The sequence below is a fragment of the Lynx canadensis genome, chromosome B4 (genome assembly GCF_007474595.2).
Source record: "Lynx canadensis isolate LIC74 chromosome B4, mLynCan4.pri.v2, whole genome shotgun sequence".
NCBI classification, from domain to species: domain Eukaryota; kingdom Metazoa; phylum Chordata; class Mammalia; order Carnivora; family Felidae; genus Lynx; species Lynx canadensis.
In genome coordinates, this window is record NC_044309.1 from 60,331,558 (window position 1) to 60,347,904 (window position 16,347).

The window sequence follows — 16,347 nt, forward strand, 5'->3', positions numbered from 1 at the left end:
GTTTAAAAATAATCCCAAAGTGGGCGCCTGGGTGGCTCAGTCGGTTAAGCGGCCGACTTCGGCTCAGGTCATGATCTCGCGGTCCGTGAGTTCGAGCCCCGCGTCGGGCTCTGTGCTGACAGCTCAGAGCCTGGAGCCTGCTTCTGGTTCTGTGTCTCCCTCTCTCTCTGACCCTCCCCCATTCATGCTCTGTCTCTCTCTGTCTCAAAAATTAAATAAACGTTAAAAAAAAATTAAAAAAAAAATAACCCCAAAGGACTACATGTTTCATGGAGGATGTGTAGTTCTGAGCTCGTGGCTCCCAGTGTGTGTGACCCCCCCGTCTCCTTGTTTCCCAGCACATGTTAAAGGAGGACGACATGTTCAGAGACTTCGCCGCTCGTTCCCCCAGTGCCAGCATCACTGACGAGGACTCCAACGTTTAAACCACGGCCCTCAAATGAGCATCAGGAGCCCCTCGCCTTTTCTCCACCTTCCTTCTCAAACACTCACAGAACACATAACAAGCAGCAGATTGTTTACTGTCTATTATTCCAACTTCTCATGTGGAAGTGGAAACCGAAAGCAGGGGGTATGTGCCCGTTCTGAAGACGCCATGAAAAAGGAGACACTGGTGAATGAGACGATAATCGTTTTTCTTCTATTTAATGTACAAATCTGTGATATATTATATTTAAAGTATTGCATTTAATATGAGTGTTTTACCGTCGTGTTGCCATTCCCCTTCACGGTATGCAGGATGTGGGAAGCAGGAAGCAGTCTGTGAATGACTCTGTCACGTCTGCGTCCGTCCGTGTGACAGCACCACAGCCATCAAAGCAGAGCATCATCTGCTTTCAAAATCAATAGGTGGAATTTCTTTAAGCATTCAGTGTGCCCGCTAAGTGCCAGCCACACCTCCCCTTGCCTCCCGTGGTCCTTTTTTATATGTTTTTAAAAATATGTGTACATATTTAGTACATAGAAAATAGAACTTTTATCTTGTGACATAAGGCAGATGGTGAAAAGCAAACACAGCGATCAGAATTTTCATGGACCAGCTGGTTTCATGGAAAGGTTGGGATGATCTTTCCTTCTCCACAACTGAATTGTAATGCTGTTGATCATTCCAACCAAATTAGTATATCTGAAATACCCCTTCCTTGATGATACATCACAAAATTGTTGAAGAGTTAAGAAGTTCAACCTTAATCTTGGATCCTTTTACCTCCAAAGGAAGAACTCAAGAGACATTTAAATACTCTTAACTTGAATGCATTCAGGAGTTCCCCCAAAATGTAGACATAGAAATGATTTCTGAAGAAACCAAAACAAAACAAAAACCTTTACAGTATTAAAGCTTCTTATTTTCCTCTTTGCTAAATAGTTTATTACATCAAAACACTAACAGTCTACCTTATGTTATTAAACGTACATTTCTCAGGCTATCAATGAATGAGATTTTTTTTTTTAAGATGCTGAATATTTGGACATTTTGTCCCAGGGTTCAATAATTCTGAGGCTACAACATGAGTTTTATAATGGCTGTATTGCGATATGAAAATGTAGTTGATGATTGTTGATCGCACAGGGCCCAAATATCATTTATCAAGAAATGACTGTTTATCACTTTTTAAGGGGTATTAGAAAAATTATTCTATGTTTTATTCACTACTACATCACTTCTAATAGCCAACCTGGGAAAGACAGGTTTTCACAAACTGGCACAGGGGGAGCAGTTCCATATACGCCAGTGGACGTGCTTATAAATTCTGTTTGAATGTCGGTTGTGTGATCTCGCAAGCTATTAGCAAGTTATCAAGCTTTTCAACAAGGGCCTGTCGAACTAAATTGCTGTTTATTCATTACTAAAATGATTTGATGTTAATAATAATCTTTTGTTCCCCACTAGTCGTTTGGTAACTGTATTGGACTCCTTACATATTAGTGTTTTATTTTAATGCAAACATCTGTCACCATTTGAAAAACAGTTTCTTATCCAAACCTGGTTAACACAATACCAGGAGACTGTTATAGATGCCAAATATTCTTTATTCAGGACAGTGTAACATAACTGATGATATGTGATAAAGTTCAGATTTTTTTGACGATATATATTTTATTTACGAAATGTTGTACACTGCTGGTATTACCATATGAAAAGAAATAAAGTCAATTGATGATTGCCTCATTTTTGTTGTCTGTGACTTTATTTTCCTTTGTTCAGAATACCCACGGGGCTTTATTTCTGGTGTAGAGAACAGTGACACAAATGCTTTATAATTCACAAACTCCCATACGTTTATTGAGGTGAGGCTTATAGCACGTATCAACAGGTAGAAATGTGAGGACTCAGAGGAATTTCTGTATGAAAGGAAACAGGCTGCTGGGCTGGGGGGGTGAGGAATCACGGCAGAGAGGTTATCGGAAAAGCAAAGGGAAAGGACTCACCAGCAAAGTTGAAGACATTAGTTGTATGGAAGGAGGTGTATGGTTCTTTAAAAAACTGAATGCCGGGGCGCCTGGGTGGCTCAGTCGGTTGAGCGTCCGACTTCAGCTCAGGTCACGATCTCACCGTTCGTGAGTTCGAGCCCCGCGTCAGGCTCTGGGCTGATGGCCCAGAGCCTGGAGCCTGCTTCCGATTCTGTGTCTCCCTCTCTCTCTGCCCCTCCCCCATTCATGCTCTGTCTCTCTCTGTCTCAAAAATAAATAAACATTAAAAATTTTTTTTAAAAAAAACTGAATGCTACTTTTAATTTAAGTAAAATCTGAAAAGTGGAAACCGGTCTTGGAAGAAATTGCCAAATAGTAAAAGTTGAGTGACTAGAACTAGAGAGGAACAGATGTTTTTGGTGAAGGTTAGTTATCTCTCACTTAATAAGCCAACAGGAATCTGTATGAATACAACACGCCTCATTGGCAAACAGGGAGACCTAACGTGTTTGCTTAGTTATGTGTAGATACGCTTAGCTACCCCACATAAATGTGGAGTCGGAAAACTGGGCCCACGTTAACAGATGTGACTTCGTTGTAAGATTTTGAATCTGGAAAAGAAGTCACTCTGAATGAGGATCACACATGTGACCTTCGGAAGCAGTCTTGATGGGTTGCAGAGAACATGGGGCAAAAACCATCACAACAGTTGGCTCTGAAAGACGGCACAGAGGTTTTCAGCGTCGGTGAGGTTGTCAGCGAGGCGATAGTCCATGCGGCTGAGAAACTGAAGGACTATCTTGGATTTGAAGATCCTCTGAGCAACCTGTGCCCAGCTTCAAACACTCTGAATGAGATCTTCTTAATCCACTTTGTCACCTTCTGCCAAGAAAAGGGAGTTGATGAGTGGCTCACCACCACCAAGATGTCCAAGCACCAAGCCGTACTGTTTGGGGCAGACTGGATTTGGACCTTCTGGGGATCCGATAAGCAAATAAGGCTGCAGCTGGCAGTGCAGACCCTGCAGATGTCTACTCTTCCTCCTGTGGTTTCTAAGCCTTGCGACTTCTCACATCCAGAACCCGGGCCAGAGGAGCCTTCCAGGAAGAGAAGTAGATTCGATAAGCTGGAAGATTTCTGTAACTTGATAGGAGAGGATTGCCTGGGCCTGTTTATCATCTTTGGTGTGCCAGGAAAGCCCAAAGACATCAGAGGAGTTGTCCTGGACAGTGTCAAAAGTGAGACAGTGAGGGGCCATCTGCCAGGAGCAAAGGCCGTGGCGCAATTTGTCCGGGAAACTGAAGACTGTGTCTCCATCAGAGAGCTGCTTGGAAACTGTCTGAGTAAGAAAGATGGGCTGAGAGAGGTGGGCAAGGTTTATATTAGCATCCTCTGAACTGGATGTGCACAATCAGACTGGCCTGTAAGGCAAAAAGAAAAAATACTCTAATAGGCAAGCTCACACACTTGCATCATCCCAGCATGGGATATGTTGTTGTTGTTTTTTTTTTTTTTTTACACCCACCCTCCATTGAATGAAAATGATCACCTGGGTCAAAAAATATAATGTCATGACTACGGAGAGGGAAAAACCCTGCCTACATTGCAGGGAAAAGTTACAATTTCCTTTATTCAATTATAAAAATGGGAGGAGGGGATAATAAAGTCACCCTTAAAGTTTGATTTGCTTAAAAAATGCGTCTTTGTTTATTATAATAAGTCTAGAACTTGAAAGTGTAAAATATATTTTTACTGCTGCGGGTGGAAGGTGGCTGGGGTGAGGTGGTGCCATGCAGTCTCATGGACTACAGAACAGGTTTAATTACATTTACAATACCAGTTTCATTCCAGGACTCCTAGGCAAAACCTCATTCCCCTTTCTTCCCCTAAGCTCTGCCTTTGCTCCCAGCTCATCCCCAGCTGCTTTCTCTGTGCACAGAGGATCTTGGTGGGATTCACTTTGGCACTCACTTGAGTGTCAGCTTTTTCTAGGATTTAAACACAGTGACCCCTATAGCAATCCCCTGTAATGATGATTAACATTTGTTTAGTATTTGCAGTAAGTAAAGTGTATTCACTTATAAAAACCAAATTTGCTTAAAAGCCTGGGTAGAATTCTAGTACTTTAAGGGAGGAAAACTAACAGCAGAAGCAAAAAAAATGCTTAAAAGTGAAAATGAAAGATTCACACACATGACTGGTAAATGATTATGTTAGGCCCTGTCCTGCGCCTTTCCAATCCAGTAGTAAAAAGAACAAAGTCCCTACTCTTGGGCAGTCTCTCTTTTAATGGTGGAAGACTATCCATAAACAAATATATGTGTATATACTTAAAAAAGTATATCGGGTGTTATGTGAAAATAAAGCGTGGATAAAGGGATCGAGGGTGAGGACGTGCTACTTTATATGGGGTGGGTAAGGGAGACCTCTGAGAAGGGGGTAATTGACCAGAGGTCTCAGTGAAGAGGGAAAGCATCAGAGCAGATAAATCGGGGAAAGAATGTTCTAGGCTTAGAGAGCTGTAAAGGCAAAGGGCTAAAACAGGAGTGGAGTTGATGTGATTGAAGCACATACTTGTAAGGACTTGATTTTATTCTGAGTGATAAAGGGAGAGAAATGCCTCGATCTGCTTTACAATTCAAAACCCTCACTTGATTGCTGGCGGGAGACTAGATTGTGGGGAGGAAAGAGTGAAAGCAGAGCCCAGGGAGCAGCTAGGAAGCTATTATAATAAGAGGGAAAAGGATCAAAGTGGTACAGGAGGAGGGATGAAAAGGTCAGATCTAGGAATAGTTGAAGGTAAAGCTTACAGCGTTTGCTGATGATTGGATGAAGAATATGAAATGCATCACAATTAGAATGCTGTCTTTCCAAATTTCTTAAATATTATGGATGTATGCAAAGGAAGAAATAAAGCCATGCACTTTGTGCCTGGAAGGTTAGAATACCCAATTAATGTTTCCTTGGCATATAGTGACCCCTATCTGTAGCAATGCTATGTAGAGTAAGCTATCAAGAAAGTAGTTAGTATAGTAAAAACAACCTTCAGCTTGAAATCAGATGTAGGTTTGAGTTGAATTATCTAAAGAGCAGAGTCTGGTGACTTAACTCTTTGTTTTCTTATTTGTAAATGGGACTTAGTTCAACTAATACAAAGGAGACAATGCTTGTGACGACATTTTCTATACTAAATTGTAAGCTGATGAAAATGTCAAAGACTCTAATAATACAAATTATAAATATTCATGTTCTAAACAGCTGGAAGATATAAGTCAAAGGCTTACCATGTCTTTTTTAAAATTTTTACTTATTTACTTTTAAGTTTATTTACTTTGAGACAGAGATAGTGGGGGAGGGGCCGAGAGAGAGGGACAGAGAGAATTCCAAGCAGGCTCTGCACTGTTAATGCAGAGCCTGACATGGGGCTCGAACCCATGAACCGTGAGATCATAAGTGAAACTTTCCCTGATTTAAGATAGTACATTTTTTTAAAAATGTGTATTTTGCTGTAAAAAGGGACAGAAGTATACAAAGTTAAGGCTTCAGGAATCTCACCTCCTCTTTCCACATCTATTCCCTCCAGTTTGCTGTTACTTTACAGAACATGTACTGCATATTAAAAATATTTTACACAAATGGAATTATATGATCCATAACCTGCATTTTTTAAAACAACTATATACTTTGGACAATACTCCATGCTAATCAATTTATATCCACTCAGTCCTCTTTAAGGCTGACATCAGTGATTTTCAATCCTGCCTATATATTAGATTCACTTGGGAAACTTAAAAGCAAAACCAAAAACCCAATGCATTTCAGAGTGAGGGCCTAGACAAGTTTTCTTAAATGTCTTGAGGTAATTATAATGTGCAGTCAGGATTAGGTTTCCACGTGTGCAAGTAGCACTCTGTGTTGTATGTATATACCTTAAAATATTTAAGCAATATTATTTTGATGGATATTTAGATTTCAAGGTCCATTCACATACCTGGATATTGTCTATTAACCATGCTTGTAAGTAAACATTCTCCGTTCACTCACTTTTTAGAAAGATGATGGTTTTGACCAAAAGCTCTCTGACAGAAAGTCATCAGATTAATCTATGGTTTAAATATAATAACCCATTATCAAAAACCTTAATATTTAAAATTATTCCACATGGGACTGGCTGCATAATTTGTGGAGCCCCGTATGAACTGAAAATGTGTGGCCCTTTGTTTTAAAATTGTCAATAATTTCAGGGCACCTGGGTGGCTCAGTCTGTTAAGCATCCGGCTTCGGCCCAGGTCATGATCTCACAGTTCGTGAGTTTCAGCCCCATATCGAGATCTCTGCCATCAGCACAGACCCTGCTTCAAATCTTCTCCCCCACCCCCCTCTACCCCTCCCCTGCTCACTCAAAAATAATTAAAAAAATTTAAATTGTCAGTAACTTCAAGACAGGGATAGCAGAACTCTAAGCCAAACACGGGGTTCCTCTAAGTGTGAGTTGCATGCCCATGACTCCATTTGTCTTCTGCAATATGTCGAATTATTTGGTCATGAAAGCCGAAGATTTTTATCATAAGTGAGTGCACAATTAAGAATTTTTCCAACTGAAAAATTATGTAATTCTTAGTGACTCCAATGTGCATGCTTTATTCTTTTTTTTTTTTTTTAAGTTTATTTATTTATTTTGAGAGAGAGAAAGAGAGGGAGAGAATCCCAAGCAGGTTCTGCACTGTCAGTGTGGAACCAGACGGGGGGCTCAAACACAAACCGGTGAGATCATGACCTGAGCCAGTCAAGAGTCAGATGCTTTACCCACTGAGCCACCCAGGCACCCCTACATGCTTTATTCTTTACACTGCATTGAAACATTATTATTGCCTGTTGACAGCATTACAAATGAGATAACTCTTAATATAGAATGAACCTTATTGTACTTAATGCTTAGGAAAACAATCACTATTTCTCTAGCTCCTCTAACTCTGGTCATGTCTGTCCACTAATGTCTTACAGAGACAGTACAACAAAAAGGAAACACAGGAAGGCAGAGTGAGGACCTAAGACTCAACTTCTTGCTCAGAAATTGAGAAATCTCTGAATATAAACTAATTCCATAAGGATTCATACTTCTTTTGTCCCTAAATTTGTATGGGATAGGTCTTGCACTTCATCCTACTGAAACATACATACTGGAGAGAGCAAAAATGGCTGCTGTATTGACCCTGAGATTAATTCCAGTGGCCAGTATTTATATTCTGCCTTTTGAAACATAACTACTTAATCACAACAGTCTTGAGGAAAATATTATTGTTCCCATTTTCCACGAAACTGAAGCTCAGACATGTTAGGTAGATTTTCCCCAGATCACAATGAAACAGAGCCTGGATTCCAGCCTGCTATCTATCTGACTAAAAGGCCATGCTTTGAATCTTAAAAAGAGGAGAGGGTAGAACACCAAGTGAAGACAGAAGGAGACTGGAGTCCTGTGTCTACAAGCCAAGGGCTGCCAGGAAACCATCACAAGCGAGGAGGGAGGCATAAACAGATTCTCTTTCAGAATCTCCAGAAGGAACTGTTAAATCTTATTTTTAAATTTTTTAAAAATACTTATTTTTGAGAGAGAGACACAATGTGAGCAGGTGAGGGGCAGACAGAGTGGAAGACACAGGGTCCCAGGCAGGCTCCAAGCTCTGAGCTGTCAGCACAGAGCCCGATGTGGCGCTGGAACCCACGAACCGTGAAATCATGACCTGAGCCGAAGTCAGGCGCTTAAGGTGCTTAACCGACTGAACCACCCAGGTGCCCCAGAGCTTTGGATGTATTAACTTGATTAGGATCAACCCAGCCACGTAAAAATGAAGTCAAGTTTTAAACTCAAGTAGTCTGGCTCAAGAGGCTATCCATTTAACTACTATCAGATACTGCCCTTAGAGTATATCACTTGCACCAGCTCAAGGCTGCTTTAAACCAAGAAAGTGTGTGGATAAGCAGGAACTGCAAAGGAGCAGGGCCCTAACATAAGCTGCCAGACTCCTGGGCTATCTGAAATCCCACCCAGACCACATTTGCCCTCTGTAAGCCACATTTCCCTCATCTCTTACGGTCCTCTTTGGACTGACTGCTTCGATTCCTTTTTCAACCTTGTTGTTTTCATTACTTTTTCCTATTTGGGGGCTACCTTCTTGCACATTTAACTCCAGTTCTGACTTTGCAGGCCCACGTGTTTTCTGTTTCTTCCCCCTGGAGGCGGGGCAAGCCGAAGCGAACCTGCGCGGTAGCGGCCGCACACCCTCCCCTTAACTCCAGGCTGCGCTTGTCCCATCCGGCTTGCCGTCGTCGCAGCCATGGCGGCCGCCACACTCCCCGCGTGGCTGGCCCTGCAGCCAGCGGCCAGGACCCTGCGTGCCTTCTGCACCGCCGTGTCTCCGGCCACCCGCTCTGCGATACCAAGCCCGCGTGAGTGTCTGTTGCGTCGCCTCCGGGCTTTGGGGGAGAGAGGGCGGCATACCGAATCCATGATGGCCACCGCGGTGGCAGAGGCCCTGCCGCCTGGGGGAAAGCCGGTACGTCCTCTGCTAGCCTGCCGCTGGCCCTCCCAGTAGGAAAGCCGCAGGTGTGGGTCTGACCTCTGCGTCCGTGTCGCCGGGTTCCTAGTCGCCGATTTCTGCTTCTGGGTGCTCTGGGCGTGGCGAGCGTGCTCCCTCCCTCCCCCGTCACCTGCGCGCTTCCTGGTGCTTCCTTGCGCGGCCTTTGGCACGGGGTCACTCCAGTTACTAGTGCTCGGTGATGTTTGTTGGGCAGTGTTGAACCACGGATTTTCCCGAACGTTAAGAGAAGCATACAGTTGTCCCTGAACAAACTGCAGCTCTGAATTCCAGCCTTAGCTATGCCACCAAATGGGATGACCTTCATTCAACAGGCATTATTGAGATAACCTTCATTCAAGATACCGTTCTTGCCTTGGAGGAGTCTGTGGAAAAGACAGATTTGTTAACGGAATCATACTGTGAAGTATGAGGTGTTGTAATGGAAGCATGAATAGAGTAACAGAGGGGTTTTGAGGATGAGCTCACAAGAGTCACGGAAAGCTTAGTCAGGAAGGGGGCATGTCCTGTGCTATCCATGATACCTTCTAAAACATCTCTCATTTTCGTATAACCAACAGTTTAGGCCACCATCTCTCACTTTTACAGTAGTTTCTTTACTGCTCCCTGTTTCTGCCCTTGTTCTCCTACGTTGAATTCTCACAGCAACCAGAGTGAAGTATTCAAAAAGAATCTTAGCTTGCCATTCCCTTGTTCAAAACCAGGAAAAGGTTTCTCATTGCTTAAGATGTGATAAATTCCTTAACTTGTCAGAGTGGCTCCGTAGTCTTAATGCATGGCTCTTTCATTAGATTTTTTTTATTCCTTCTGTACCGTGTGCTAGGTAGTGTTATACGGGGATATAGCAAGGTCTCTCACCTAATGAAGTTTACATTCTTTTAGGAAATCCAACTATAAACAAAACAATGTCAGTACAATGTCAGGTGGTGATTAGTGCTATGAAGAAAAATAAAGCAGGGTATTGAGAACGATGGATTGGAGGAGTACTGGTTATAGAGTAGGAAAAGATTGGGTAGTCAGGAAAGACCTCCCTGGAGAAGTGACATTTGAGCAGAACCCGTGGTGGTGTGTATGTGTTTGTGTGTGGAGGGAACTGCAACTGCAAGGGACCAGGAGTGAAAAGGAGCTTAGGGGTGTGATCAAGGAACAGAAAGAAAGTCAACTTGGAGGTGAGTGAACTCAGGAGACTGGTAAGTAATGATCTGATCCCCCAAAGGCTTTTAGGCGTTTGGCTTGGATTTTATTATAAGTTTGGTATTATACTGGAAGGTTTTGAACACAGAAGTGATACAATGTAATTTATCTTTTAAAAGATCACTGACTGCGGTATGGAGACCCAACTTTAGGGGGAAAAGAATGGAATCCAGGAGAGATCAGTTTGGAAGCTATTGCAGTAGTCCAAATGAAATGATGGTGAGTTAGATTGAGGTGATAGCAGAGAAGGCGGTGTGGTTGAATGTGGGATGTATTTTGAAGGTATAGCTAAGGGGACTTACTGATGGATTTGGTATTTGATGAGGCATGAGGAAAACTCTTAGGAAGCATGTTAGATTTTTGTCCTGAGCAATTGGATGAATGGAGATATCATTTACAGGGATTGGGAAGACTGGAATAAGAAATCAAGAGCTCTGCCAATGATGTGTTATAGTTGAGGTGCCTATTGAATATTTCCAGCCTCTTTTCTCAGTGCATTTTCTGTTCTCTTCTTAAATTTCAACCATACTGAACTTTTTAATATTGATTTTCCATTTCTCCTTTCTTCATAGGATACTTTCTCTCACTTGCCTGTTCCCAGGGTTACCTCCTGCACATCCTTAAGGTTTTAGCTTAAAGTCCAGTTCTTCAGGGAGATTTCCCCCAACTAATTGACTGAGTTTGGTCCCCTGCTATTTGTTGTCATTAATATTTATGACTTTATTGAAATTCCTTGATAAATAGTTATCTTATTTGACAACCTCTACATTCTGTGAGAGCAGGGTCTGTGTTTCTCTTGCTCATTGCTGCTTTCTCAGTTTCTGGTACACAATATCACTGAAATGATTTTTGAATGAATAAATGAATTACTATCACAGAATGAATAAGAATTTGTCCGATGAAGGGGTGCTTGGGTGGCTCAACTAAGCATCCGACTTCAGTTCAGGTCATGGTCTCACAGTTCACAGGTTTGAGTCCCATGTCAGGCTCTGCTGGCAGCTCAGAGCCTGGAACCTGCTTCAGATTCTGTGTCTCCCTCTCTCTCTCCCCCTCCCCTGCTCATACTCTGTCTCTCTCTCTAAAAAATAAATAAGCATTTTTTTTTAAATTAAAAAAAAAAAAAAAAAAGGATTTGTCAGCTGAAGACAGAAACCAGGCAGAGGGAAAGGAGGCACATTCCAGGTAGAGAAAACATTAGGTTTGGAGAAAGTCCAAAGGGTCTGGTACTAGAAGTTCAGTGTAACTGTGGGACCTTGTGAAGGGAGATGAAGTTAGAGATAGAAGTGGTTCAGAGTGTGAAGAGTCTTGTGTGCTGTGCTATTGTCACCCTGACTCTTCGATCCTTAGTTTTCTTGGCTGTAAATGACCTCTAAATAAGGATAATAATGGTACTTAACAGTTATTGTGAACAGTAAGATTAAATGAGATAAGAATGAAAAGTATGTAGCATAGTGTATGGCATGTGAAAGTGCTAAATAATTATAGCCATTATTACTGTAATGTAGCAAAACATTTATTTAGAGAGGCATAAGGTAGTATTATGAAAGGTATATACTGTAAGTAATTTGCCCTCTTCTGTAGGTATGTGATTTATTAGGAATGGCTATGAGTTTTACTGTTATTGGCATTACTGTAACATTGGCAGTTCTGGGGGTACCTAGGTGGCTCAGTCGGTTAAGCGTCCCACTTTGGCTCAGGTCATGATCTCGTGGTCCATGAGTTCCAGCCCTGCATCGGGCTCTGTGGCTGACAGCTCAGAGCCTGGAGCCTGCTTCGTATTCTGTGCCTCCCTCTTTCTCTCTCTGTCCCTCCCCCGCTCATGTTCTCTCTCTCTCAAAATAATAAACGTTAAAAAAAAAATTTTCAAATCAGTTATCTTTAAAAATGCAGCATAGTTATTTCTAACTAGATGTTTTAACTTGGGAAAGTGAGTTAATTTGACTATAGACTTTAGAATTTATTGAAAATATTTCATTAGATGATAAATTCACTATATCATCAGTCACAATATACTTTATGTTTAAATAACTTGGGAATTTTCTTAACTATTTCTGACTTTTCATTTTCATTAAGATGAGTTAGTCCCACGCTCACAGAAAATGGATTATTGTTTCCTTTTTGTATTACTGAATACCTGAAATTATCTGAGAGTTACAGGATCATCACCAGTGTTGAACAGTCTGCATTATACAGTTCTCTGTAACTCTTATGTTGTCTTCTAGGTACAGCAGGCAGAACATCCAGATATGAAAGACCACTGAGAAGAAAGGTAAACAATTAATGTTGTCTGCTACATACTATCATAATGGTTTCTGAAGTTCTTTTTTTTTTTTTTTTTTTTGAACGTTTATTTATTTTTTGGGGGACAGAGAGAGACAGAGCATGAGCGGGGGAGGGGCAGAGAGAGACGGAGACACAGAATCGGAAACAGGCTCCAGGTTCTGAGCCATCAGCCCAGAGCCTGATGCGGGGCTCGAACTCACGGACCGCGAGATCGTGACCTGGCTGAAGTCGGACGCTTAACCGACTGCGCCACCCAGGCGCCCCTGGTTTCTGAAGTTCTAAAATGAGACAGATATTCACGATGAGGCAGAAGGGTGCTGCCCAAGAAGGCTTTCAAAGGGGGTGTTTACATGGTGACTGCCAGAGCCTTGGCTGCAGTCTTGGACGGGTTTTTGTCAGTACTCCAGGAATGGATCATCTTTGAGAGGTGAGCTCACTCGTACACTCCCAGGAAATAGGTATATAAACTAGAATATAGACTTATTTTTGATGATGCCTTTAATAATCATGAAGTCTGGGATGTGTATATTAATCTAACCCAGTTTGGTTTTACCCTGTCAGCAACTCTATGGAAGAATCCAAATTATTAGGTCACTTGTTGAGTATGAACAGAGGCATATTATTAGATGGAAGTTAAATGGCTAAATTGCACCGAATTATAATTATCTAGAGTAGTTATTTTCACAGGAATATTCCCTGCTTCTAGGACATACACTACATTGGTTTTGATACTGCTTTGTTTGGCATTGCCAAGTTTTGCTTTCTTCAACCCTTCTTATGTATGCTGGCCATGCCCTTCTAATGAATACAGTTTTTATTTTTTTAATTTTTTTTTTAATCTAAAAAAAATTTTTTTTTTTAACGTTTATTTATTTTTGAGACAGAGAGAGACAGAGCATGAATGGAGGAGGGTCAGAGAGAGAGAGAGAGGGAGACACAGAATCTGAAACAGGCTCCAGGATCCGAGCTGTCAGCACAGAGCCCGACGCGGGGCTCGAACTCACGAACCGCGAGAGCATGACCTGAGCCGAAGTTGGATGCTTAACCGATTGAGCCACCCAGGCGCCCCAATGAATACAGTTTTTAAAAAAATATATGTATGTTAATGTGATTGACTAAACTATCATATAGCTATCCTCTGGGACAGAGTCATAATTTCTCATTATGTATTTATTCAGCTAATTTCACCCTAATTTACTTATTTCCAAGCTCTTGTTATTCATTTCTTATTTCCTTTATTTCCAAATTTTCAGTATCCCTTCATGTCCTGACTTCCATCAAAGAAGTTCTAAAAACTGTAGGTAGTCACCAGCCTACTGTGGTTCAGCTTACGATTTTTCAACTTTATGGTGGTGGAAACCAGTACGCATTCAGTAGAAACTGTACTTGGAATTTTGAATTTTGATCTTTTCCTGGACTAGCATTACATGGTACGAAACTTTAGTTTCACAGCAGTGACAGTGAGCCATAGCTCCCAGTCAGCCACACAGTCATGAGCATAAGTAACCAATACCCTTAACAACTATTCTGTACCCATATAACCATTCTTTTTTTCACTTGCAGTACAGTATTCAAATAGGCTTTGTGTTAGATGATTTTACCCAAATGTAGGCTTAAGTGTTCTGAGCACATTGAAAGGAGGCTACACTAAGCTTGCTCAGTATGTCAGGTGTATTGATGCATTTTTGACTTACAGTATTTTCAACTTAGGATGGGTTTATCAGGACATTAACCCATTGTAAGTTGAGGAAGATCTGTATTTCAAAATACATTGTTACTCTTTCACAAACAAAATGTAAAAAGTTTGCTAAAAGTCTGAGTAAATCCGTAGAAATAAATTTTTAGTAAAGGACATGTGTGCTATTCAAGGGGATCCTTCCCAGAGGGTTTGCAGAAACAAAGCAAAAATATTAGATAGGTTTGGTGTTTTTACATTTGAATAGCGGCAGCTTTGTGCAAGGTCAGATTTTATGAAGGTTGCTATTCTGCTTATGTTTCTCTTGATTTCAGTTTTTTTGCTCTGAGATTAAAGATCATGTTCATATTTAAAATATGTAACTATTTTATATTCCTTAGGCATTACCTCCTAGGACAGAGAAAATGACTGTTGACCTGGACTGGCCTAGTGTTTATCCTGTTGCAGCACCATTTAAACCCTCTGCTGTACCTCTTCCTGTTCGAATGGGTTATCCAGTAAAAAGGGGGGTGCCCATGGCAAAGGAGGGAAATCTAGAACTTTTAAAGGTAAGATAAGTTACTGTTTTATTGGCTAACTTTTATATCTAAATAAATGCTGATCCTCTTCCCGTGCCTACCCTGCCTTGTACTTCAAGGTTCAGTATGTAGCAGCTTATTGTATTTTAGTTGAATTTTTTTTTCAGTTTATAATGGATGATATATTCTGATTATCCATGGTAAAGAAGATTCAAAGAATCCTAGGCATTTAAGAATATAATTAATTGGTCCAATGGCTTCCCTTTTGGCTTTTTCTTCTCTATTATATCTTTTTGGTTTTGTATCTTTCAAGTGGAACTAAGGAAAGTGAAATAACCTAATTTGAGAATGAGAATTGGGGTCTGAAATCTACTTTCTTTTTTTTAATGTTTGTTTATTATTTTGAGAGAGAGAGAGAGAGACAGGGCGCAAGTGGGGAGGAGCAAAGAGAGAGGGAGACACAGAATCTGAAGCAGGCTGTAGGCTCTGAGCTGTCAGCACAGAGCCCAACGCAGGGCTCAAACTCACAGACCATGAGATCATGACCTGAGCCAAAGTCGGACACTTAACTGACTGAGCCACCCAGGCGCCCCTGAAATCTTTTAAGAGAGAGATTTTAAAAGTTTTCTATCCAGAAAGGTAAAATATTATTTAATATTGTTATAGTCCTTAAACTTCTTTATTTCTTGAAGCAAAATACATCATATTAAATGCTTGAGTTGGTAGCATCTATAATGATTTATGAACTGTAAGCTTTTTAAAGAAAATATGAATATGCGGGGCGCCTGGGTGGCTTGGTCGGTTGGGCGTCCGACTTCGGCTCAGGTCATGATCTCACAGTCTGTGAGTTCGAGCCCCGCGTCGGGCTCTGTGCTGACAGCTCAGAGCCTGAAGCCTGTTTCGGATTCTGTGTCTCCCTCTCTCTCTGCTCCTCCCCAGTTCATGCTCTGTCTCTCTCTGTCTCAAAAAATAAATAAAAGTTAAAAAAAAAAAAATTAAAAAAAAAAGAAAATATGAATATGCTTAGCCTGAGAATGCATATCTTAGATGGTTCCTGTTATATACAGTTGTCATTGGTGAACTGTGTTTTCCACTATATGAGAGTCTTTTTCTTCTTTTTTTTTTGTTTTTAAGTGAAGTATAGTTGACACGCCATGTTACATTAGTCTCAGGTGTACAACATAGTGATTCCACAATCTGTGTGTTACACTGTGCTCACCACAACTGTAGCTGCCATCTGTTACCATACAACACTGTTAAAATACTGTTGAGTATATTTCTGTGCTCTTTTAGCCCTATGACTTACTTATTCCATAGTGGAAGCCTGTCTCCCCCACCCCCTTTCACCTGTTTCTCTTATCCTTCCATGCCCCTTCCCTCTGGCAACCATCAGTTCTTTGTATTTATGGGTCTGTTTCTGCTTTTTGTTTTGTTCTTTAGATTCCACATATAAGTGAAATCATATGGTATTTGTCTTTTTCTGGCCTATTTCACTTAGCATATATATGAGAATCTTGAAAAAAAAAATTTGCTGAAAGGTGATGATAAAAAAATGAGATGGTACAATGGAGGAGTTGTCTCCTGGTAGAGATGAGTAAATGAAACTTGGAAATGTGAATGTTACAAGACATGTAAAAAAGCAGACATT

At 41.1% G+C, this 16,347-nt stretch overlaps 3 protein-coding genes across 11 annotated transcripts in view; all 3 read left to right on the forward strand.

Annotated features, from left to right (window-relative positions):
* The window catches only part of PPFIBP1 (PPFIA binding protein 1), a 117,458-nt gene extending 115,288 nt beyond the window's left edge, over positions 1 to 2,170 (forward strand). For all 8 annotated transcript variants that reach the window (XM_030322041.1, XM_030322040.1, XM_030322044.1 and 5 more), the window contains one exon: positions 339 to 2,170. In XM_030322041.1, the coding sequence (XP_030177901.1) occupies positions 339 to 425 (87 nt within the window). In that variant the 3' untranslated portion in view covers positions 426 to 2,170. The remainder of the gene's footprint in view (positions 1 to 338) is intronic.
* A 927-nt stretch (positions 2,171 to 3,097) lies between these two features.
* REP15 (RAB15 effector protein) lies at positions 3,098 to 4,093 on the forward strand. The gene has a single exon (XM_030322052.1). It carries the CDS (start codon positions 3,098 to 3,100, stop codon positions 3,806 to 3,808), a length of 711 nt encoding a protein of 236 aa, XP_030177912.1. The 3' UTR covers positions 3,809 to 4,093.
* Positions 4,094 to 8,747: 4,654 nt separating this feature from the next.
* MRPS35 (mitochondrial ribosomal protein S35) overlaps positions 8,748 to 16,347 on the forward strand; it is a 48,104-nt gene continuing 40,504 nt past the window's right edge. The window contains exons 1-3 of one of the 2 annotated variants that reach the window (XM_030322049.2): positions 8,748 to 8,859; positions 12,425 to 12,471; positions 14,562 to 14,729. In XM_030322049.2, coding sequence (XP_030177909.1) covers positions 8,748 to 8,859; positions 12,425 to 12,471; positions 14,562 to 14,729 — 327 coding nt within the window. Of the gene's footprint in view, positions 8,860 to 10,343; positions 10,422 to 12,424; positions 12,472 to 14,561; positions 14,730 to 16,347 lie in introns of those variants that run through there. The other variant, XM_032593940.1, reaches the window with a different exon arrangement.